The following is a 24866-nucleotide window of genomic DNA, read 5'->3' on the forward strand; positions in this document are numbered from 1 at the left end:
TCCAAACTTTACCCATATTCAGTCACATGCTTTCTTATCCCTAAGTAACAACTCAATCCAGGAATAACTCCATGCCGCTGGTCCCAGGGAAGTTGGGAAAGAAGCCTCCGGCAGCACACAGTATAAACCGCATAGGGAGCATATGCCTCCTCCAGGCCATTGCAGCAGTTTCCAAATGTCTACTCAAAAGTAATGTGCATCCATCCTAGTAGGATCAGGCAGGTCACTGTTCCAGGTACTTACTACATAAAAAGGACCCGACAGAAATGCAGCGATGGAGGAAAGGCCATTCCACCTTACCCAATCCAAAACAAACAGTACCCAGAGTCTGGAGAGAGAGATTTGCCAAAACTGATAATGCAACCGGGACACTCCCTGTTCCCGGAGACTCACGCAGCTGCTTTCAGATGGTCTGGAGCCTCGTGATCTCAGGCGAATCGCAGGCCTTCTTGGGCCTCCTTTCCCTCATCTGTTATACAGGGCTCTGGACCAGATCCCTGACTTTAAGAACAGAGGAGTTTACCAAGAAATTCCAGTATCAGCTTTCATTAAGACTTAAGCAGTAAGGCATTCTGAAAAAGCCTGACAAAGCCACAGCTTCTCCCGAGAAGACTGAAAGACGCTTACAATAAGAAACACATGATAATATAAAAAGCAAATCACTGATTTTCTTCTTTTTAACCCATCTTTTTTCAGAAGAAATGGCATCTGCACAGTCATGCCTGAATTGAAGCAGCTACAGATCTTCTCCAGCTCTTTGGAAGACAGGATCTCCCCTGTGGGCAGCCCTGGTGGGAGGCATCCAGAGTCTCCCCTGTGGGCCGCCCTCGTGGGAAGCATCCATGCTTACGGGAATCAGATCTCATGAGAAGATGCCTGCTATTTCCCAGCTTTTCCATAACCAGTTTACTCCAGAAGCTCAAAAGGAAAGTTATACACACACACACACACACACACACACACACACACACAGAGTCTCTCTGGACCTCACAGATGACTAGACTGGCTAGCCTGGGAGCTGGGAACTCAGCAGAATTACAGGTAGGTTAGTACCATGCCCTGCTTTTGCTTGGGTGCTGGGGATCAAACTCAATTCCTCTTCCCCTCAAGCCAATACTTTATCCAACTGAGCCATCTTCTCTGCCCCTAAAATTTAACATAAAAATAAGAACACCCTGATTCTGAAACCCTACCTCTCCATTGGTCTTTTTTTTTGGGGAAACCCTCCCATTTTTCCATTCCCACCATTTCTACCAAGCCAACACTCAGGTATCCTGTCTCTGTTCTCCAATTTTACATGTAAAACTGTCTTGCATGAGGGCTGGAGAAATGGTTCAGTGGTTAAGAGCACTTGCTGCTCTTGCAGAGGACCTGGGATCAGTTCCCAGCAACTAGCTAGTGTTTCCCAACTGTAACTCTGCTTCCAGGAGATCTGATTAATTCTTCGGGTCTCCATGGGCACAGCACACACATGACACACTTACATAAACACAGGCATAAAATAAAAATAGGTTTAAAAAAGATCGCATGAATATTTATGAAGCCTGTGAAATTCTGAATGAAAATCAGGGTCAGTAACACACGTGAATGTGTGCCCTTCCTTCACCTTTTGAAAAGATGCAAAACAAAACAGTCTCAGGGGCCAAAAAGATGCCTAATCACTTAAGGGCACTTGCTTCTGAACCCTGGCTCGGTTCCCAGCACCCACATAGAAGCTCATAATCATAAGTAACTCCAGTTTTCATGTATCCTCTTCAGGCCCTGCAGGAACCAGGTACATATACATACATTCATACATGTAAATTTAAAACAATGTTTAACTCTGAGTTGGGTACGGTAGTGCACACCCCTAATCTCAGCTTCCAGGAGGCAGAAGCAGCTGGATCTCTCTGAGTTTAAGGCCAGCCAGAGCTACAAAAAATAAGCAGAACACAACAAACCTTGGTACAGCTATGACCCAGTCTAAAATGAAAACCATTGCAAAATTGAAGTAGACGGCCCAGGCTATCCCCCCCCTCTTCCACAATCCTCTTTCTGTCAGGGTTATCTACTACCCTGAAGCCAGGGCTTGTCACTTACAGAGCTTCCCAACTCCCTACAGGGCACAGCACAGACCTTCTTGGTATGTAATACTCCACACACACTTCTTAATTGTCACATAAAAGGTATCACTCTGAAACTTCTTATTTTTTGCTCAATTTTACGTATGGGACACACACACAGAGTGACCCATACACCTCTAATTCCCTTATATTCACTACCCATAACATTCCATTATATGGATATAATGACTATATCGAATATCTGGCCAAAGAGAGTGCCTGATAATTTTAAATGTCTGCCAGTAGGGCTTACAATGTACCATCATTTTCCATGCTTTCCAGAGCCCCCCCCCCCCCCCAGTCACTCAAGGAAGAAGGTAAACTTCACATTAGACCAAAGCAGGAACTAGACAGAGAAGTGATAAAATGTGTCCAATCCACATGATCAATGATGACTCAGGCTGCAAGTTCAAACCTGTCCAAATCTAAAGCCGTATTTCTAACATTAAGCACTGTAACTCCACTTATGCAGGCACTGCCATTGTTTAGATGGAGCTGGTAGGGAGAGGGTTCTAAAGTTATCTGAGAAACTCTGAAACAGGAAGCTCAGTTTTCTTTCTTAACAAACAATTCCACCGGAAATTTACCAGTGTCCACATGCACACTGAGGACAAGCGTCGCAAGCGTCACAAGCGTCCGCCTCTGACAAAAGTCCCTGTGGACACTCTGGAGTCAGTCCCAAGTTTACACAGACACTAAGTTACCTCAAGTTGAACTGCCGGCCTGCTTGGCTTCTTTTAGAGAAACATTTTGTGCACCTACTCAGACAGAGGAGAAAGGGGCCCAAGAGACCCTGGCATTCAGACTCTGCTGAGCCGACAAAGCTCCAAGAAACAGCTCCAGGGAACAACTGCAGCTGCTGCACATTCGGAAGATCTCGGGAACAGTTGCACGCTCACAAGGCCACTCTCTCTCCTCCTGGCCAGCTTTGAGAGCTGCTGCTTCAAGCCCAGCCCTGTTGCTCTGGAGAAAGCCCAGCTTGCAAAACGGAAGAGAAGCCAGAAAGAGAGAGGGTGGAGACTCAGGGAACCAAGTCGCGAGAAAGGCCCGGAGGGAAGGGGGCAGCCTAGGTCTAGGCCAGGATAATCCCTAGGAGATGTCAAGGTCCTGGCTTCTAGAACTCCCAGCAACAAGGAAAGCTGCCCCAGGACTGGTGACTACTGTCAAACCTCTAATACTCATCTTTCAGGGCTTAAGGAAGCCCCCTCCCTCCCAATAAGCTGAAGCAACCCCTCCCACCTCTCCCAGCCAGAGTGAGCATGGCTGGAGCATCCCCGGCCTCCCTCTCTCTGCGGGGGCTGCTATCACTTGCTTTTGGCTAGAGCGCTAAACGCATCGCATTTAAGAGTACTTTAGAGTGGAAATCACTTACTCCCAGAACCCCTATGAGATGGCTATAACTGCTGTCCCCACTTTACAGAGCAGGCAGCCAAAGCACAAAGTGATTACCCAAGGTCACAGACAGAGCTGAAAAGGCAGGGGTGAAGGATGAAGGATGGAAGCCTGTCACTGTGGGAGGGTCTCCCAGAGCATCCACATGTCGGGGAGGGTGGATACGGGAAGGACCCGAGGAAAGGCACAGAAGGAGATAATGGGTCGAAGTACCAAAGGTCAGACAGAAAAACCCCCAAGCCCGCCCAGCCTCAAAACTTTAGCGCAGGTAAAGAGCAAGAGATAAGAATGAGGAAGGAATCAGAGTGTGCAAATACGAAGGGAGGCTTGGGCAGGATAGGAGGAGGCCACTGGGGCAAGGAAGGAAGGTAGAGGGGGAAAATCCGGAGGCGGGACACGAGTGGGCACCGGGGCGCGATTATCCCACCTTGAGCACTGTGACTGCACCCGCGCTGTGCACCTGGAAGTGCGTGGGCGGGTCGGCTCCCGGCTCCGCAGCCTCATCGCGGCCCTGGTAGCTGAAGCAGGCGTCAGCGATGTCCAGGTGGCCGAGCGGCAGAGCGTCCTGCGGGCTCTTGAAGTAGTAGAGGTAGCAGCGGCGGGAGTCAAACACGAACCAGCGGCTGCGGTAGCCACGCAGCGGGCCCTTGCCCGAGAGCTTCTGCAGGTAGCCGCACAGCCGCGAGGGCTCCCGCCCCGCCACCGCCCCGACCTCCGAGCCAGTTCCCGGCGTCGTTTCCTCGCCGCCACCACCGCCCTCCTCCACGCGGGCCCCGGCCCCCGGCATAGCCCGCCGCCGGCGCCCGCGCCCCGCGCCTCCGGGCCGCCGCCGCAGCGCCCACCTCCCCGTGCTGCGCCCTCCGCCGGGCCGCGGCGCGCTGAGCAGCCTGGGAGTTGTAGTCCCACCCCCGCCGCCGCGCCCCCGCTGCGTGGGGAGATGAGGTTACCCAGCTACCAGAGATTGCTCAACCCAGGTCTCAGCTCATCTTGGGGCTCCAAGGTTCCCCCTATCCCGGGAAGCAAAGTTCTGTTTCTTTATGCAAGAGTGGGTTCTATGAGAGGGTTTTTTTTTTTTTTTTTTCAAAACTTGTGGTGGGTCCACTTAACATTGCCCGGAACTCCAAAAAAAAGCTTTGATTTTAAAATCAATGTCCAGCCAGTAGTCACAGGCGATACCACAAAGACTAGAGCGCCTGTTGCCTGGTAGAGGGTGGGTGCTCGGTAAATATTTGTACAGTTTGTGAATGGAAGCTAAAGTATTTACTGTCTCTCCACATCCTGGTTTGTTCACTGAATAAGAAAAATATTTATGGAGGGCGTTCTGTGTAGGGTTCAAACATTGGCAGACCAAGCAGTGACAAGCCAATGACTTCCTGGCCTCGTGCTATATTCTAATTAAAACAGAACAATAATGCACACATTTTAGAAAGCAGATAAGTAGAACAATTGCTTTGCTACATAAATATTGTTATGGCCTGTAAATTGATTGCTGTTTAAAACAATATGCTACTGTGCTGGTTAGTGTTTTGTCTACTTGATGCAAGCTGCAATCCTTAGGGAAGAAGAAATTTTAATTGAGAAAGTGCTTCCACAGGCTTGGCCTGTAGGCAAGTATGTGGGGCATATTCTTGATTGATGTGGGAGGGCCTGGCCCACTCTGGATGGTACTGTCCCTGGGCTGGTGGTCTCAGATGGCATAAGAAAATGGCCTGGATAAACCATGAAGGACAAGTCACGAGAGGCAAGCTGTGAGGAGTGGTCGGTCCTCTATGGCCTCTGTTTCAGTTCCTGCTTCCAGTTTCCTGCTCCAAGTTTCTGCCCTGACTTCCCTCAGCGATGGACTATAATCTGTACAGTGAAATAAGCCCTTTCCTTCCCAAGTTGCTTCTGGTCATGGTGCTTTATTACAGCCATAGAAACCCTAACTGAGACATCACTTACCTGTGATGGATAGCAATACAGGAATGAGACCATTTCTCACTGTGTAGCCTAGGCTGGTATTTGGCTGGAGATCTTCCTGCCTCCACCTCCAAAGTGCTAGGTTTACGATGTGCTATCCCACCCAGCTTCCCAGTATTTCCTGTAAGTCATTTGAACCCCCCACAACAACCTCACAAGGTATTTATTTTATGTGCTTTGGCGTTTTGTCTGCATGTATGTCTGTGTGAGGGTGTCAGGTCCCCTGGAACTGAAGTTACAGACAGTTGTGAGCCACCATCTGAGTGCTGGGAATTGAACCTGGTTCCTCTGGAAGAGCAGTCAGTGCTCTTAACCACGGAGCCATCTCTCCAGCCTCCTCCCAAGGTATTTTTAAATACTTAGAAAAATAAAGTGAGAGGATAGAGTTCTCAAAGGAAGATGAGTATAACGTTCTGTGGGTTGACCAGAGGAGAGATCTTACGAAATGAGCAGAGACCTACATGATGGGAGGGAGAAACTCAAGCAGAGACGGGGCCAGCATTCAAGGCAGAAGGAGCGATGAGAGCAAAACTCACGTTTTCAAAGAGGACTAGACATTCTAGTTGCATTTGTAGAACATATCAAATACCCTGCCAGAAAAGCGTGTCAGATCCCTTGTAACTCGAGTTACAGAGAGAGCCACCATGTGGGTGCTGAAAGCCAAACCCAAGTCCTCTGGTCAGTGCTTTTAACTGCAGAGCTGTCTCTCCATCCTGCTGCCCACCCTCTCATATTTTACACACACACACACACACACACACACACACACACACACACACACACACACAGAGACAGAGAGAGAAAGAGACAGAGAGAGACATGACACAACACACACAGAGAGAAGCTTGGGTCAGGCTATTTACCCCTTTTTGCTTCAGTCTTTTATTTACTGCCATTGCTATTATTGTTGTGCCACTAGCTTTGCCTTCCTCAGTCAGCAGTAAGTCAGACTGGCCTACACGCACAGCAGGCTAGAGACTTCCAAACTGTGTACCAGCTGGGCTTCCGTGGGGAGTGAGGGGAACCAAGTTCAATTTGAGCCTCACTCCGTGGATACACGGGCCTATGACTAATTGGCTTGTGGACAAGGCAGTCAGGACGGGGTATGACTTTGAAATACTATGGAAAAAGGAAGAGCTGAGAGACGTCCATCTGTTGAGCTGAGGTGTGGCAGACAGAAGGACACGGTCCACCTCAGCTCAGTCAGTGAGCTTCGGGAGAGTGGCCAATGAACCATGTGGTCTTAGAGGACAGATTCAAGCTTGAAAATGGATGTTTGGTAAAAATAAGATGCCATCCTTCTTGGGCAGAGGCAGGGAGCTTCCTTCCTGGGAGGACGTCTGGGCTGGAAGGCTGGAGCAGGTTGATAGACAGTAGTGGACAAGGAACCCCAAGCTGTTTCGGGCCTGATTCTGCTGCCCCTGAATTCCCTGAACACTTGATTGATTGAGACTGGAGCCCACTGTAGTGCTGCAGGGTCCTGCCTTCTTCTTCCCTTTGGAGGCCACAACTTATGTCACAGTAAACATGTGGAAATGCTCTCATGTCCCACAGTAAATGGCAACAGAATTTTTATATAAAAATGTTCAAAGTCTGGATCCCCCTGAGCCATGAGAGGTGATTAGGCCTTTGTAATCAACTCCAAATGCAACTTGACCTCCACCCATTTTCTAAGGCCACCCCAAACTGCTGTTGATTTTATTATTTCCTTGTGTTGTCTAGGAGACTAGGTTTATTTAGTCCCTGCACTGCCTTTTACCTTCTATTTGGACACTTTTACAGTTTATGTAGAGTACAACCAAACAAATGTAGCTTCAGCCTCTCATCTGTACCATGTGAGCCTCTGCCCTGGCTGGCCAGCTTCTTGGAACCCAGTGACCAGGAGGAAGTGGCCGCCCAGAAGGAAGTAGCCACTGCTTACCAAAAAGAGGAAATTTGGGAAATGAACTTACTCACACAAGGCCAGTGCCTGGGCAAACCCCAGAGAATATACATCCAGGGGTTCATCCCCAGTCAGTTTCTCCAGTGAAGGTAGAGCATGCCCAGAGGTTCCAGGGAAGACACAAACTACATACTGCCTTTGTACCTGTCAGATACCATGAGCTGGTCAAGGTGTTCCCCTGCCACAAGAGGAGTTCTTAGTCATGTGTACATCCCCTGCATGTTTGTAGCAAGTTCCTTGAATAGGACCCCAGTTCTCACCTGTATGGAAAGCCCCTCAATTCCCACCTATATAAGCAAGTCCCTTGCACAGGACCCCAGTTCCCACCCATACCCTGGAAATAGATGGACAGATATAATTCCAGGCCTTACTTTGCCTGCTCTGCCGCCTAACACTGGCAGGAAGCCTACCTGGGGGTAGGGGCTGGCTGGGTTGTAGTCATCCTTCTGCAGCTCCCCAGGCCCGTGCAAGTCTTTGTGCTTACAACCTTCTTGGCTTCCTGTGGCCTTGCTGCCCACTGGTCAGGACAACCACAACTACTTCGTGGTAACACACTGACATTGTCCCTGGTCCTGCTTAGGAAGTCATCCTTACTCTCACCCCACTGGGGCACAGTTAAGGCCTCTGCAGAGAGGGGCAGAGGTCGCTTAGCTTCTTGGTGGTTGGGGCACAGTACGGGAAAGAGGTCAGAGGTCAAGGAGAAGACCGGGAGATTGGAAGGGTGGTAGGGTGTGGGGAAGGATAAGGCCGCTCTCAGTATAAAGGCTTTTAGCTGCAGTAAATGGCTTCCCAGGCTTCCCGTGGTGTCTGCATTGTTCTGAAGGAGCATTCTACAAGAAGTCTGTAGCCTGACTCTGGAGATTCCCCCTTGGAGGGCCTCACCCTTCCTGGGGAATGATGTGGGGATTGGGTTGGGGGTTGAGGGAGCTGGGGGAGGGGTAAGGGAGGAAGGGTGGGAGAGGGAGCTGGGATTGGCATGTGAAGCAAGCATGTTTCTAATTTAAATAAAAAATATGTTGGAATAATAATTTAAAAAGAGAAGCCTGTAGCCCAGCTAGGAGGTTGGTAGAGAAACTGAGAGAAGAGTGGAGGGTGGTACCGAAATAAGAGACGTTATCTCCTGGTGCTTTAGCCTCCTCACCCGATCAATGGAGCAGAGTAAATTCAGTGGCCTTTTGGAGCTGTCCTGAAGTTACCTGAGTTAATGAATGCAAACATGGGCAGGTCCCTGACATCCAGTTAAATGTCAACACCGTGGCTAAGATATTCCACAAATCTTCCCAGTCCCTGTTTTGTGCTTCTGGCTAGGGTGGGGCAGCTCCTGTGCTAGCTCTGAGCCTATTCCCTGCTGTAAGACACTGTAGCAGGTAGGAACTCCTGGGGAATGCCCTCTCTTGGGGAAGGCTCAGAGTGTTTCATTCTGCTGTGTAAGGGGTCTTGTTTTCCTAGCAAACCAGTAGGCAAATCTATCTACATACCCCACGGTTCTCTTTCTGGGGGAGAAGGCATCTGGTGACTTCCTACTTCCTAGGGACTGGGGAACCAAGCTGTGGACAGGAAGCAGCCTGGAGGGCCTTGGGCTGATGAGGGTAGAAGTTTACCAGGACCCCTATGCCTAGTGAACAAGGTTCCCACAGGAGGCCGGAAGAGACATACTGGCTAGAGAGCAGGGAAGGCCTGCAACCCGGGGAGGCGATGGGTCTGCAGCAGTAGAGGCCCTAGGTTCTCCTTGTTCAGAGTCCAGCACTATGTCCAGGACACTACAGTCCCCACTGCCGTCACCACATCCCTCCCTGCCCTTATACCACTCTGCCAACCCTGATCTCCAGTTCTCTAGGTTCAAACCCAGGGCTGGCTTCATGCATTGCTCAGCAAGTACTTAGCATGGAGCTTACTCCCAGGCCCTTCCTTTCCATCTCGTGCAGGACTGAGGACTGAACACCCACTGTGTCCACGTGGGGGGAGCGAACATTGAACTGAAAGCTTGAAGAGATCTGCTGTTCTTTTGGAGGAAGTTCAGGCATCTCTGGGTTCAGAAAGAGTTCATGGAAGGCCTTTAAAATGTGCTTATGTAAGCAAAGTGACATGGCCAGACCCCAGTAGGCCAGAGATGATGAAAATGGGCTTGCGGAAACCGATGTTAGAGTGGAGGGGGAAATGTTTGGAAATGTGGTTTCTGTTTTGCAATTCAACTAGTTGGAGTCAACCAACATTAATTGTATCAATCCATTTTAAAAGTACTTCCTATGGTAGTACATGCTTTAGTTCCAGCACTCAAGAGACAGAGACAGGCAGATTTCTATAAGTTCGAGTGCAGTCTCGTCAACATAGAGAGCTCCAGGTCATCTGTGGCTACATAATTAAACCCCAACTCAACAAAATGACAACAAATAAAAAATAGATAGATGAAAGTACTTCAGAATCTTAGGTCAGGCAAGAGTGGGGTCAAAATAAAGGGAAGTTGTATGGCACTAGTACAGGGAGGGGGTCTGGGATTTTTCTGTGTCTTTAGTAGGCCATTTCTAGTCCTCAGTCCCAGTTTAACCTATTGTATAATGAGAACTGATGACTGATGAACAGTAATATTAAACGGAAGTCTTATGCATCGATGTTTCTCATACTTGGCACGTTATAGGAGCATAAAACTTTGCAATACCAGATGATTAGGTTTCTGGGCCAAAAAGACTCCAAGTCAAAGGGAAGCCTGGGCTACATAGTGAAACTCCCACCTCTGAAAAACAAGCAAATAAAATTAATTAGAGATTTACTGTGGGCCTCTATTTTCTCAGCAATAAAGTGAAGGGAAGAGTGTGTAGGCCAGGGTAAGATGAACAGCAAGCAACTCATGGGCTCCAGCTCTGCAATCTGCCAGATGAACCAGCCTACCTACCTGGGCCCCTTGGCAGCTACCCAGCCTCCAAGAAGCTGTAGAACAGGTTTCTTCAAGGTCTGATCCTTAGCCCTGATTTTCCTAGTGAATCCTAAACAGATCCTAAATGCTCATCCTTTCATTAGCTGTGATGAGCAGGCAGTTCTATAGACATTCACTATTTTCTTCTTGCATGGGATCTAGTGGTCTCTATAGAGACATTCATGTGGATACTTTGACAGAGACACTGGGGAGTCTCTTTCTGAGGGAGGTTTCCTTTCCTCTAGGTTGTCAGGAACCCACAGACCCAGAGCATGCAGGATGATAGCTTCATGGGTCAGGTGAGGCTGACAGGGACTTTAAGATGAAGGATGGTCCAAGGCTTTCTTAGTATTGTCATTCTTATCTAGCTACACATCAAATATAGTCATTCCTCAGTATCATCATGACACCTTGTGAGTATACATGGGTGCTCAAGTCCACCATATATAATAAAAATATACATATATACTGTTTATATATAACCTACACATACCACCTCTGCTCATATTCATATACCTTAAATCATCTCTACTTACAATACTTTAGTTTTTGAGACAAGGTCTTATCTAGTTAAAGCTGGCCTTGAACTCCTGATCCTCCTGCTTCCACCTCCCAAGTGCTGGGATTATGGGCACATGCCATTGTATTGGCCTTATTATAACTTAATCTGATATGAATATCAGACTAATACCATAGTCGCTATGCTGTATCATTAGGAAACAGTGATGAGAAATAGTATCTGCACATGTTCAACAGATGTAATTGTTTACCTAGTATTTTCATCAGTGGTTGATTGAACTCACTGATATGGAACTGTCCCACATAGAATAATAGCTATGTAAAAATATTCAAATGACATGGCCAATTTGTACACTATAAGTATGTAGGGGACTGGAGAGATGGTTCAGTAATTAAAGTCGCTATTGGTCTTGCAGAGGACCAAGGTTCAGTTCTCAGCATCTGTGTGCCAGCTCATAGCTATCAGTAACTGTAGTTACAGGGGATACGATGCCCTCCTCCGGCCTCCTTGGGGACCAGGCATGCACACGGTGCACATACATACATGCAGGCAAACACTCATACACATAAATACACTTCAATTACAAATAAATAAACACATATTTTTAATACTATGTGCAAATTGCAGAGAAGGCTCAGTTGTGTGAGCATGAATACCTGAGTTTGGGTCTACAGAATACATGTAAAAGTCAGGTAATGTGACATGCATATCTATAATCTCAGATGTGGGGCATGAGGTATGGTGGCAGAGACAGGCAGATGCCTGAAGCTCAATGACCTTCTAGCGTAGCCAAAACAATGCACTTGAATTTAGTGAGAGACTCTGCCTCAAAAACTAAGATGGGTAGTACTAAGAAATACACCAAATGTGGACCTCTGGCCTCTACAGGCCATACAGGGGTAAGCAAACTGATACACAAGTCTGTACTTATACATGCACTATACACACAAATGTGGTTCTTCTAATTATTTTAATTTTTTTGAAAGGGTTATTTTTATGATTGCTTTTGGAATGATTGGCTTTGAGGTATTCATTGACTTTGCAATTGGCAAGAATCTCCTGGCTATCTTTCTCCAAATTTAAGGATTCCTAGGAGGTAAGACACTGTTGCCTTCAAACCATTCCACATGTGAGGATGCTCTTAGGACTACTAGATGAAGCAGATGCAACTGTTCTCTATCCTGACATTGACCTATATATTTCTCATTGTGATTCTATAGTTTTCTCCTTTTGGATTTTCTAGACAATGCTCTTTTTGTTTTGTTTTCCAAGGTTTCAGATCTTTATGGAGATTCTCAGAAAATTAATGTAAATTATGAAGGTCCAGTTCAAGAAGTTTCGGGGAGAAGAACATTTGTAAAGGGCCTAGAAACTATTGGGATATTTTGGCAAAGAATGTGACTGTTTTCTGTCCTTGTCCAAAACATTTGCTTGAGGCTAATTGAAGAGTTTTGAATTAATGGTGTTGGTAGAGGAGATTTAAAGACAGCCTAATATTGATTGACTCTGTTGTGTGGCTATTAGCAGATCTGTAATGAAAAGGAGCAAGTTGAGCAAGGAAAAATACAAACTTTGCAGTTCAAGGAGAAAGGGAGCACCAGGAAGTGTAATGGAGCTAAGTCCATTGCTCAAGGAGATGAAAAGTTTAATGAAAAGCTTGATGCTAAATGGAATAAAGGGAGTGGTGACCTCAGGCCAAGATCCTGCCCAGCTAAGCTTCCAATTTGTGGAAAGGAATTAAAGAAAAACTTAAGCAGCAAAAGAAACCACCAACAACAGAAAGCTGGTGAAAATTTATTTGAATGAGGCAGCCAAGTTCCAGCTTGGCAATCGATTTTCTTTTCTAATGTAAACAGAACCTAGGTTATTTGGCATCCTAGGTTTTTAAAGTTAATGTAAGCCATTAATGTACCAGTGGTGCCAAGAGTGGCTCCTGCTGTTCCTAATTCCAAGCTTGTTATGAAGGATATGAGAATGGGGATTGCACATTTTCCCATGAATATGAAGGCTGGAAAGGCCTATGTCCCTGTATACATATGTTTCCCCCTCTGGACCAGGGATACCAAAATACAGAAGTTTAGGGATTGATGCACCTCCAAATAGGCAAGCAAGGGTGCAACCTGCCACCACTTGCAAACCAATCGCTTTCATCTGGGAAGTAAAGAAAGGAATGCCCACCTGATGAAGTGGATGAGCTGGAAAACATCACAGCAACATTACATTTGCTCTTAAAGGGGTATCTATTCATATATCTCATGAAAAAGCAGAGGGAACATAGTCAGAAAAAGACACCATATTCATCTACACACTGTGCCAGTCTTACCTTTAGTGGATCTTCTCAGGTCTTGGCGATGGTCTATTTTTCTGCAGCTGGGTCATCACCCCATGACTTGGGATGGGAGTGCTTGATGTAGGAATGATGCATCCAGGTGCAGTTGCTGTCTACCTTCACTGTAGTGGGAGTGGTCAGGATGACAAGGTCTGGTCCCTTCCAGTGAGGTCTCAGTTTCCTTTAGACCTAACAGTCCAGCCTTTTGTTGAGGATAAGGGGCAATGCACTTTCTTCTGTCACTACTTCTCAGCTGAAATTAAGATGTCATTGTCAGGGCCCATGAAGGCTGGAAGGCTAGTCAGAGACCAAGGGTTAGGGGCTCAGGATGTAGGGGGCATTGATCAGAAGCATTGGGTTTGCTAACCCAGCTAAAGAGACATCATCTGGTCTCGTTTACATCATCTTTCAGCAAGTCTGGGTTTGGCAGCTATTTAGAGGTTTATAGTCCACAACTGATTCATCCATGGTGGATAGCAGCCAAGCAGAAATCTGCTGGAATACGTGTAGACTAGGGACAGAAGTTAAAGATGAGGGACTTAAAGGAAAATATTACATTTAGAACTACCCCATGCAGGAATAAGCTGTAGGTGGGGAAGCTTAGGCTGTTGATTGATACTAATAATTGTCTGCAGTCCATTTGATGTGTGACAGATGAATCAAAGTTGCAACTCTCCGAAGTTTACATCAATTCAACATTTACAAAAAGAGATAACAGTCTTACACATTTTGAGGAAAGGTTCATACTTTAGCAAAAGTTTAACAGAATTACAGCCGGGCGTTGGTGGCGCACGCCTTTAATCCCAGCACTCGGGAGGCAGAGGCAGGTGGATCTCTGTGAGTTGAAGGCCAGCCTGGTCTACAGAGCAAGTTCCAGGACAGCCTCCAAAACAATACAGAGAAACCCTGTCTCGAAAAACCAAAAAAAAAGTTTAACAGAATTAAATGAAACCAAAAAAGAGTATGAGATGAGTGGCCATGATCCCCATTGGGAACAGTCTATTCTTTTGTTTTGGGACCCCCACCCTCTCCTTCACACAGTCAGGTGGCCTGCCTGGCACAGGACAGAGGTTTTTGAGGAAAACTTTTAAACAGTATGCTTGGGTCTAGAGAAGGGGAAGGGATTACCCAACTCCAGGGCCAGGTTTTCACTGAAGTAGAACAGCATAAAACAACATTTTTGATATTATCCATACCTAAAAGACACCTGAATCTCTGTAAAACTGAATCCAGTGACCAGGGGGAGGAACCAGAGTAAGCTGAGGACAAAGAAGGCTTAGAGAAAAGAAAAAATTTTGGAGGGTGGCATAGGACATTGCAGGAGGGAGCTAAGACACATGTCAGCTAGCAAGGAGCTTTCGAATAGCACAGCTGTGCCTGCTCACTCAGTCACTCCAATCCATCCACAGCTCTGCCATCTGCCACAAATTTATGGACACATCAGAAAACACAGATCTATCAAATAGTAACTTAAAAATATAGAACACCCACACAGTCAGGGAGGAACAAGACAAAAACAAACATTTGGTGACCATCTTCATTCATACACCCAACTGATATCCATTTTGACTTTCCAAACAAGGGCCAGTGGCATCTCGGTGGTCCTTTCAATTCGGGCATTAACACTGTGTTCAGCTTTTCCACAAGTCCCACAGATGCATGCTACAGAGAAATAAGATCCATACCCATACCTCCAGAGGCTTTGTGATGCCTCTTTTCTCACTATCTACACATTGAGAACCTGCAATGCTCTCTGCAAATGCTGGCCCTATCTCATTTCTCTGCTCCCACCCACTGGGAGCCTCCAGGGTGCCGAAGCTGGCCAGAAGAAGAAGGGGGATCTGGATAAATGGCCAAATTCCAGACTAGTCCCCAGATGTTAGTCTAGGGTTACTCAGAGATTCACCAGTCTTACTGTTAATAAATGTTGACTAAGAAGAGGCTTTTAGTTATATACTGGCGCCTGGAGCTCTGTATTCTCCAAGGCAGCCTGAGTTGGGGCTTTAAAGGCAAACAACACAAAGTTACATTCTGTTTATATGGAAACAGAAGGTCATCTCCAGCAAAGCAAGTTTTTGTTTACAGAAGCAGAAACAGCAGCAGTTTAAAGTTTTACAAGACCAGGCAATTACAAAATTAACCCCTAGCAGCCCTTAACATTTGAAAGTCCATTTGTAAGGAGCTTTCTTCCAGTCAGCCTGGTCCCAGAGCCGCTTCAACCCCAAATAACACACAGAGACTCTATTAGTTACAATGCTGTCGGCCAGTGCCCAGGGCTTCTCATTGACTAGTTCTGTCTTAAGTAATAACCCATGACTACTAATATGTATATTTCTATAAGGTTGTATCTTACCAAGAATGCCAGCCTCATGCGTCCTCTTTTCCCTGGATCACATGGTGACTCTCTGCTCTTGACTACATTTCTCAGAGTCCTCCTCGACCCCTAGTCCCACCTATCTTGTTTCCCTATTGGCCAACAATGCTTTATTTATCAACCAATAAGACAAACATATATATACAGAAGGACTTGCTGCATCATCGATTTTTGTTTTTTAGTTCTCTTAAGCACAGTGATTTTAAAGTTTTAAACATAAAGTTAGTCATGGACATAAAGTTAGCCATCATAAATATTTTATGACAAACTACAGTTAAGTCAGTTCAGGACAAATAAGTCAGCACTATGGAAAGTTCTTAGCAGAGAGGAAGATGAATACATGAAAGTGTATATGTTATCAAAACTACAGACAGACAAACCACATTTGGGAAATGAACAACTATGTCCAACACAGCAATGCAGCAGACCCTCAAAATTAATATGGGAGAAGAAAAAGGAAGACTAATAATCTCACAAAACAAACCAACAAAAACAATACCATGCACAAATTTATAGAAAATATCAAACCCTTTCTCCAATAACCTTAAATATAGTGTTAACTCACTCACTAAAATGATATAAAATAATGAACTGTATTAAAAAACAAGAACCTCCAGGAAACACATTTGGCCCCCAAAGATAACCCAAAATTGTCTCAAAGGATGGAAAGCAAGCTACCAAGCAAATGGAAAATATAATAATCAGACATAGTTATCCTTATGTCAATAAAGTAAACATTAAAGCAAAATAATTAGAAGTGATAACAAGTGACACTGCAATTCATAAAAGGAACAATTCATTAAGAAGATATAAAAATAGTAAAGTTTTATCTACCAAATATTAATTGCATAAAACTAATGCCAAAAGACATAAAAGACCACACGGGACCTGACATAACTGTGGGGAACCTTAAAACTCCACTTCTCATATTTAAATAGGTTTTCTAAATTAAAACTGAATTAATAAACTTTAGGGATAAAATATAATATGAACAGTGTGATATAGGAGGAGTTGTAGAGAGGATAAGGAGGCTTATATAAATGCAGTACTCATATATGAAATCCCCCAAATAAGTTTAAGGAGGTAAATATTTAACTGTATAGATAGCTTGTTATAGGACTCACAGGACTTAAAATATAATAGTGCATTTTCTGAAGAACTACTGCCCTGTGTAGATACACTTAATTAATAGCGCACCTTTCTTTGGTAGAAATAATGATGATTGTGGAGAAAGTTAGAATTTGTATCAAAATCCATTATTTTAGTTATCAATGGTGATATATAAACATATCAGGGATTAAGTATGTAGATGAAATTAATTATTATTTATGATTTTTTTTTGGTTTATCGAGACAGGGTTTCTCTGTATTGTTTTGGAGGCTGTCCTGGAACTTGCTCTGTAGACCAGGCTGGCCTTCAACTCACAGAGATCTGCCTGCCTCTGCCTCCCGAGTGCTGGGATTAAAGGCGTGTACCACCAACGCCTGGCTTATTTATGATTTTTGAAAACTGAAATGTATGCTGTACTTAGTACACACTTCTACCTTTTAGCCACCTATTTCCCCCTTCTTTTCCTTTTCTTATTAGTCCCCTTCTCTCCCTAGACAATTCATGTTACACATGTTATATATACAAACATAATTTTATTTATCTATGAATCTAGGATCTATAGATGAAAGGAAATATGATGTTTGCCCTTCTGAATCTAACTTAATTTACTTAAATGATAATCTTCATTTGCATCTATTTTCCTACACACACAATAATTTCATTCTATGGTTGAATAAAAATTCCATTGCATATTTACACTACATTTTCCTTATCCATTGGTCTGCTAATGAATACCAACCTAGGCTGGCTCCAAAATTTACCTATTGTGACTAGTACCAATGTGAATAGTGTTGTAGGATAGTCTTTTTGTACATTGTGAAAATGTGTCTCTAGCAAGACATCTTCTGATTGGTTTAATAAAGAGCTGAACAGCCAAAAGCTAGGCAGGAGAGGATAGGCAGGACTTCTGGGGAGAGATAGGAACTCTGAGAAGAAGAGAGATGGAATTCACCAGCCAGATATGGAGGGAGTAGGGCATACAGTAAAAAGTTTTGTTTATTCTCAAAAGAAAATTGTGTATGCTTGCTTTTTTTTTTAAAAAAGTTCTGTCTGTTTTTTTCTGGTATAATGGCAAGTTTTATTACAAACATAAATCTGAAGCAGAAATAGTGTGGGCTGCCAACATTTTGCAACCAGTCACATGGCAAGCTGGTCACATGGCTGGCTGGTAGCATTTTGCCGAAGTTGAAAAAGATATTTCAACTGCCATCTTGGCCATGTGGCACAGCCTAAAAAAGAAGTAATAACATACAAGAGACATATAAGACATATAAGAGAGTTTAAATTAATATAGATTTTTATATGATGACTCATGTACCATCCTAAAAACAAGATTTGTTAAAAAAATTAAAATTTAAAATGTTAATGCTTCCATACATGGGAATGCTAACCTTTGTAATTTAACAGTCACCTAGGTGATAATGGTTTTAAATGCATAAATGGTATTTTATTTTTGATATCATAGAAAAGACATTAAAGGATTAAAAATTTTTTAAGAACAGTTTTTAAAATGTTTAAATGTATAAGGTTATGGGATATTTATGCTTTTAAAATGTTTTTATTGTTAATGTTTGTACTTAAATTAAACAGCTAAAATTTAGAGTCATAGTCTTTCACCCTTGGATTGTGGGTTTCTCCTTTCCATCCAGCTGTGCTACTACCCCGTTTCTTCTCTGTGCAATGCCAGTGGCTCACACTGGGCTGGTCTGAGACCGCATTTGCTCAGGACAATCTGATGTCTCAAAACTTTCTAACTTCTGCTGGGTGGGAACCTGTTTATGACAGCTGCCATCTTGGCCATGCGGCCTAGCCATAGGCCTGCCCACTCTATGAGTTACCCCCTTCCCTCAGTTTAGACAGAGGGATGGTCTAGCCAGCTTCTGCCAACAAACCCTGCTGCCAGACATAATTCATTTATCTTTTTGCCTTTTATTTTTGTCACTGGCAGTTTTCCTTATCCACTGGCTCTGCTGCACATGGCTTATTTGTGAAATGTCATGCCTTTCCAGGGCCCAGTAGGGCCCACATTTCACGCAAAACCCCTGCCTGTTCCATGTGCAGCGGATCTCCTTTCTTGTCACTGGCAGCTTTAAGTCTACTCTGTATCTTCAAATTTCCTGTCTGTTTGCTGCTCAGAGATCACACTCTGGTTCTTCCTTCTTTCTTTTACCCAGTCCTGTTTAATATATTTTTGTGTATGTATACATGTAGCTACTATGTAAAGAATGTAACATAACTCCATATGCAACTTAAATTCAACTGTGCTGTCTCAAATATTTCTAAATTATTATGTATCTTTAAATGATGATAAAAGTTTAAGGTTATCTGTTTCAAATTAACAAAATATTTACATCACTCAGTCCTTCCTGTAAGCTGTTTACTACAAAGGTTAAGCTTCCATTACAGAAGGGGATTTTTCTCTACTTCTTTGTCATTTACAGGTGTACATCTAACCTACTAAGTTAAAACCAATTACAGTCAGGCTGGAGCGCTCTGAGTAAAACATACCTCCACAGCCTCTCAGCTTGAATCCAGTTCTCTAGACAGACTCTGCTCTAATGTCATTGTAGGCATACTAAGTACAGATTAATTAATTACAGGGATAACGCCTTGCCTAGCCACCTATGTACTTAAGACAAGTAATTAATGACAAATTTTGTCTGCTAAGATATACTAAACACACAGCCCTCAAATGTTCAGAGACCTGCAGGATATAGCATTTAAAATGTTGACAGTGACCCCAAGTCTCCAAAGAAGATTATGAAACACCAGATGTCTGCACCTGACCAGTGAGCAAGATGTTCAAAGTGAAACCCCTGCTGCCAGGACCTGGATCGGACTGTGGGCAAGCTGCTGGACACTGGAAGAGTGATTGTTCCCTGTTTGCCTAGACAAAATAAGGCCAGTCTTTTCCATGTTCCTCTTCCACAGAGAGAAAAACAAAAACAGAAAGCTATCTCTCACCTTGTAGGCCTGGTGAAGAGTGATACTGTTTTTTGATACTCCTGCCTCCAATGCAAAAGGAGACTTGGGTATGACTATCTGTATAAGGACTGGTTGTAGGGAAAAGGGGTCAGCCAAAGAAACACACTTTGGTCCTTCACCAGAACCAAAGAAATGCACCCTGACCCTGAAACCACGGCCAAAGAAACACACTTTGTCCCTGGAATCAGAGTCAGTGAAAGAAATACACCCTGGTCCTAAAACTAGAGCCAAAAGGCTAAAAAGAATGAAAGAAATGCACTTTGACCCTGAAACCAGAGACAAATCTGACCTTAACCCTTTGCAGAAAACTAACCAATCCCTGAACAGAAGATCTAGCCATCCTAAGCTCAGGGATTGAAATCTGACCAATCACTACCCTGGAAAACTCCATCCCCTAAGAATCCCTGTATAAACCCTGGCAGAAGGCAGCCACTCTCCTGGATTCTTCCCTCCCAATAAATCTCTTGAATGAGGTTTGGCTGAGACCTTCTTTTGCCTGAGCAGAGATGACCCTGGGTAGAGCAGAGTGGAGCAGGACTGTAACACTTTTTGCCCTTGCCTCAACTGCTGACAGTGTGCTGCCTAAATTGGACAAGCAGGACACAAAAGAAGACAACTGCTAAACTTTTCCAAGACAAGGTAGGCCAGATCTTCAAAATGTCTGTTTCACAGAAAAGTCTGTCAGATATTCTAGGCCTATAAGCTGAAGACGGATTCCCCAATATTGCAGAACAACCTTGGGTTATTGTTCAGGCAGCCAGCTATCTCTGTCATTTCTATAGTTTAGGAAGTTGCTTGCTCTGTACTTCCTGTTTACTCAAGTAATATCTCTGATGGGGGTTGAAGACTTCCCATATCTCTGATGGGGGTTGAAAACTAGATAATTATATTGGTTTTTTTTTGTTGCCAAATTCAGAAAAGAAACTTACAAAAGAGATGTAAAGTTTATAAGGTTGAGAGACTTAAAAGCTTAAGTTTTTTTTTAATTTAAATTAGAAACAAGGTTGCTTCACAAGTCAGTTCCAGGTCCCTCTCCATTTCCCTCCCCTCCTCCTGTGCCTCCCCACCCAATATCCCCTCATTTCCCCAGGGAGGGTGAGGCCCTTCATGGGGGTGTCCATAGTCTGTCATTTCATTCAGGGCAGGGCCTAGACCTTCCCCCAAGAGTTCAGGGTGAGAGTTCATCTCTCATTGTTGGATGGGAGCCCAAAGTCCATTTGTATACCCGGGATAAATGCTGATCTACTACCCAAGGCTCAAAAGATTACCTAGGCCTCCTCACTGACACCCATATTCAGGGGGTCTTGATCAGTCCCATGCTGGAATCCCAGGCATCAGTCTAGGATTCAATAGCTAACCCTTGTCAGGTCAGCTGTTTCTGGGGGTTAAACCAGCCCCGTCTTAACCCCTTTGTTATCAGTCCTCCCTCTCTGCCACTGGATTTCTTGAGTTCAAAGCTTAAGTTTTTTTAAGAAAAAGTTTTAAGGTCTAAAAGGATATTTTAATACAAATTATGATAGAAAGTGGTTTAGCTATAAAACTTTGGACTCAGCCGGGCGTTGATGGTGCTCGCCTTTAATCCCAGCACTCGGGAGGCAGAGGCAGGTGGATCTCTGTGAGTTCGAGGCCAGCCTGGTCTACAAATCAAGTTCCAGGACAGCTTCTAAGATAATACAGAGAAACCCTGTCTCGAAAAACAAAAACAAAAAACCCAAAAACCAAAAAAAAAAAAAAACAAAAAACCAAAAAACAAAACTTTGGACTCACCAAGAAAGGATAGATCATAGAATACTTTCTCCAAAGTTGGCAAATACAGATACACTGGACATTGTGAATGTAATTCTTACCCGATAATTGTTCTTACTGTATATAGTTTTACAGTTAGAGTTAAAAATCTTTCCGTTTTATTTAGACAAGAGGGGGAAATATTGCGGGATAATATTCTTGTACGTTGTGAAGATGTGTCTTTGCCAACGATCCTTCTGATTGGTATAATGAAAAGCTGAATGGCCAATAGATAGGCAGGAGAGCATAGGTGGGACTTCTGGGGAGAGGAACTCTTCGAAGAAGAGAGGCAGACTTGTCAGCCAGACATAGAGGAAATGGGATGTACAGTAGGAGGAGAGAGCTAGTTGGGAACAAGCTTGTGCTAAGGTCAAGTTTCATAATTAATAAGAAGTCTCCATGCCATTATTTGGGAGCTGGCAGTCCAAAGAAAATTCAAGTACAGAATAGTGTTATGAAGCTATCTCTGTGACATGTTGACTTAAGATCCTTTGGGTAAATCACTAGTTATGGTATAGTTTAAAGTGTTTTGTCTATGTTTTACTCTAGTAGTTTTGGATTCACAACTCTTACACAAAGACCCTTTATCCATTTTGAATTTATTTTTGTACAGGGTGAGAGACAGGAATTCAGTTTCATTCTTCTGTATATGGATATAGTTTTCTGGCACTATCAGTTGAAGAGGGTTTTGTCTTTAATGCTTGTTTTGGCATATTTATTAAAAAATCAGGAAGAAGACAAGGTTGCCTGCTCTCTCCATACCTATTCAATATAATTCCTGAAGACTTTGCTAGAGCAGTAAGAAGCTGAAGGAGATCAAAGGAATACAAACAGAAAAGGAAGAAGTTGAAGTATCCTTCTTTACATATGTTATGGTTTTATATGTAAAAGACTTTAAAGAACTTTTACAGCTGATAAACATTTTCAGCAAAGTATCAGGATACAAAATTAGTGCACAAAAATCAGTAGCCTTCCTATGCACAAATGCAAAACATACTCGAAAGAAATCATGGAAATTGTACATTTTGTAATAGTTTTAAAATATCTTGAGATAACTCCAAGCAAGTGAAAGATATGTATAATAAAAACTTAAAAATACCAGAAGACAGAAATTTCTCTCTTGCTCATGGATTGGTAGGATTAATATTGTAAAAAGAGACATCCTACCAAAAGCGATCTGTAGATTTAATGCATTCCCAATCAAAATTCCAACACAATTCCTCTCAGAAATTGAAAAGAAATCTTAAAATCATATGAAAACACAAAAGATCCAGGATAGCTGAAACAATCCCAAATACCTAATACTAGAAGAGAGGAGGGGATGTTCCAAGGAAAAGGAAATAGACTATAGTATTATAAAGAGACACAGAGGAAACTGGAATAGGAGGAAATTAAACACAAATGGACAAGTGAATAGACACTTTTTGAAAAAAAACAAACCCCAGTAAATACTCAAAAATTATCTAAAAAAGAAGTCAGCATCCCTAGCCATCAGATAAATGTGAATTAAAGCTACTATAAAATATTCTCTCATCTCAGTATGAAAATTTGCCTTCTTTTCACCCTTACAATACAAATATATATAAGACAAATCTGGTATTTTTAGTTGTGCTCTTTTGTACTAAGTACATGAAGAAAAGTATTAGGAGTAGCAAAATGGAAAAGATTTGATCTCCCCTCACCTCCATTGGATAACTCTTCCAATTTTATCTGAGGCTGGGAGGAATCTGTGAAAGCTTGGACAAACATAGCATGTTAAGTAAACATCCTATTAAAACTGAATTTAAGGACTTTATGCCTTTCTCTATTTTTGTTGCCTTTTTGATTGTTTTAAACACAAATCCATGCATGACTAGAGAAATGCATCAAATAACACAAATATATTAAAATGCATCAATAACCCAAGGATACTGCAAAACAACCCAATCCTATTGTACTTGTCTGGAAATCTTACCCCTCATCCGCAATTAACACTATGACAATTTTTCCACAATTAAAAAAAATCTACACAAATTTTATCAATATAATTTCATTTGTTAGCCAGCAACAGGATTATAATGAAGAATTTAATGTGAAATTGGCTTGAATTTATTATGGGTGCCCTTGCTTTTGACTTTTCTTCAAATAACTGTGTAAAAGTCTCTTGTAGATGGATTTTTCTTTGCCTGCCAGCTCACACACAAAAAAAGACATGGAAAACTATTAATTATGAAAGCTCGGCCTATAGCTTATGCTTGTCCTAATAGCTCTTGTAACTTAATCTATTTATAGTCTTCATCGATATGTTGCTGTGTGGCTAGTGGTTTTATCTCTTCCCCTGCATGTCTTGCTCCCTCTGTGTCCGACTGACAACTCTGCCTTTTCCTCTTCCCAGAGTTCTCTCTGTCCTGAAGTCTTACCTTTACATCTGCCTAGTTATTGGCCATTTAGATTTTTTATCGAACCAATCAGAGTGACACATCTTCACACAGTGTAAAGGAATATTCCACAATAGTCTGTTGTACAGACATTGTGGCAGTTTTTCACACCAGGCTCCTGAAAAGTGTACAATAGCCTTTGCTGTTCTCTCCCAATATAATGTCTGACTCTTAAGCAAAACTGCGATAGGCACAGGTCTCCATATATCTCTATACATTGGTAATGTTCTTTTTTCTCCAACATAAATAAGTGATGCTGTTCTGTCAGTGATGCATATGTTTCTTTTTGATTTCCAATGCCAGAACAGTTTGCAAAATGATTTTGAGCCATATTTTACCAATAATACTATGAATCCTTATTTTTAAATATTATTAATTTAATGGCTGCAAATGGTGTATTTTTCTGATTACTAAGGATGCTGAGAATCTTATTTTGTTTTGTTGGTTTTTTTGAGGCAGGGTTTCTCTGTGACTTTGGAGGCTGTCCAGGAACTAGCTCTTGTAGACCAGGCTGGTTTCGAACTCACAGAGATCCACCGGCCTCTGTCTCCCAAGTGCTGGGATTAAAGGTGTGGGCCACCACTGCCTGGTTTTATGGTTATTGTTCATGTGTATTTCTTCTTATTTGGATCTTTTCCTTTCTAACTTATATATATGTTGAAACATTGCAGGCATTAATGTTTTATCATATACAAGGCAGCTTCATATATATGACACTTGCTGTGGTATATATTAATTCTCATGGTCATATATTTGTCATTCTTGTTATGATTTGTGTTCTATTTTGTTGGGTTTCATTGCATATTCTAAGAAGATTTTTAGTTTAAAACAAAATATTCCTAAATTTTCTCAAATGATAAAATCCCTCTTAAAATACAGAACTTTATTTCAAGAATTTTAGTGGCCTCCAAAAGAAATTATTTTTAGGAAATAAAATGCTTTTTTCTTAAATATTCTTTTTTGTTTGAAGATTTTCTAAACTAATTTCAATGGTTTATTTTTCCATGCATTTCATTCCTTTAATTTTTAATTATTGTGTG

At 43.0% G+C, this 24866-nt stretch overlaps 1 protein-coding gene across 2 annotated transcripts in view; it reads right to left on the reverse strand.

Moving 5' to 3' along the window:
- Tbc1d2b (TBC1 domain family member 2B) overlaps positions 1-4310 on the reverse strand; it is a 68392-nt gene extending 64082 nt beyond the window's left edge. The window contains exon 1 of one of the 2 annotated variants that reach the window (XM_005080713.4): positions 3922-4310. In XM_005080713.4, coding sequence (XP_005080770.1) covers positions 3922-4281 — 360 coding nt within the window. In that variant the 5' untranslated portion in view covers positions 4282-4310. Of the gene's footprint in view, positions 1-2806; positions 3082-3921 lie in introns of those variants that run through there. The other variant, XM_040740322.1, reaches the window with a different exon arrangement.
- Positions 4311-24866: the final 20556 nt, after the last annotated feature.

This window comes from Mesocricetus auratus, unplaced genomic scaffold (genome assembly GCF_017639785.1).
Source record: "Mesocricetus auratus isolate SY011 unplaced genomic scaffold, BCM_Maur_2.0 Super-Scaffold_100691, whole genome shotgun sequence".
Classification (NCBI taxonomy): domain Eukaryota; kingdom Metazoa; phylum Chordata; class Mammalia; order Rodentia; family Cricetidae; genus Mesocricetus; species Mesocricetus auratus.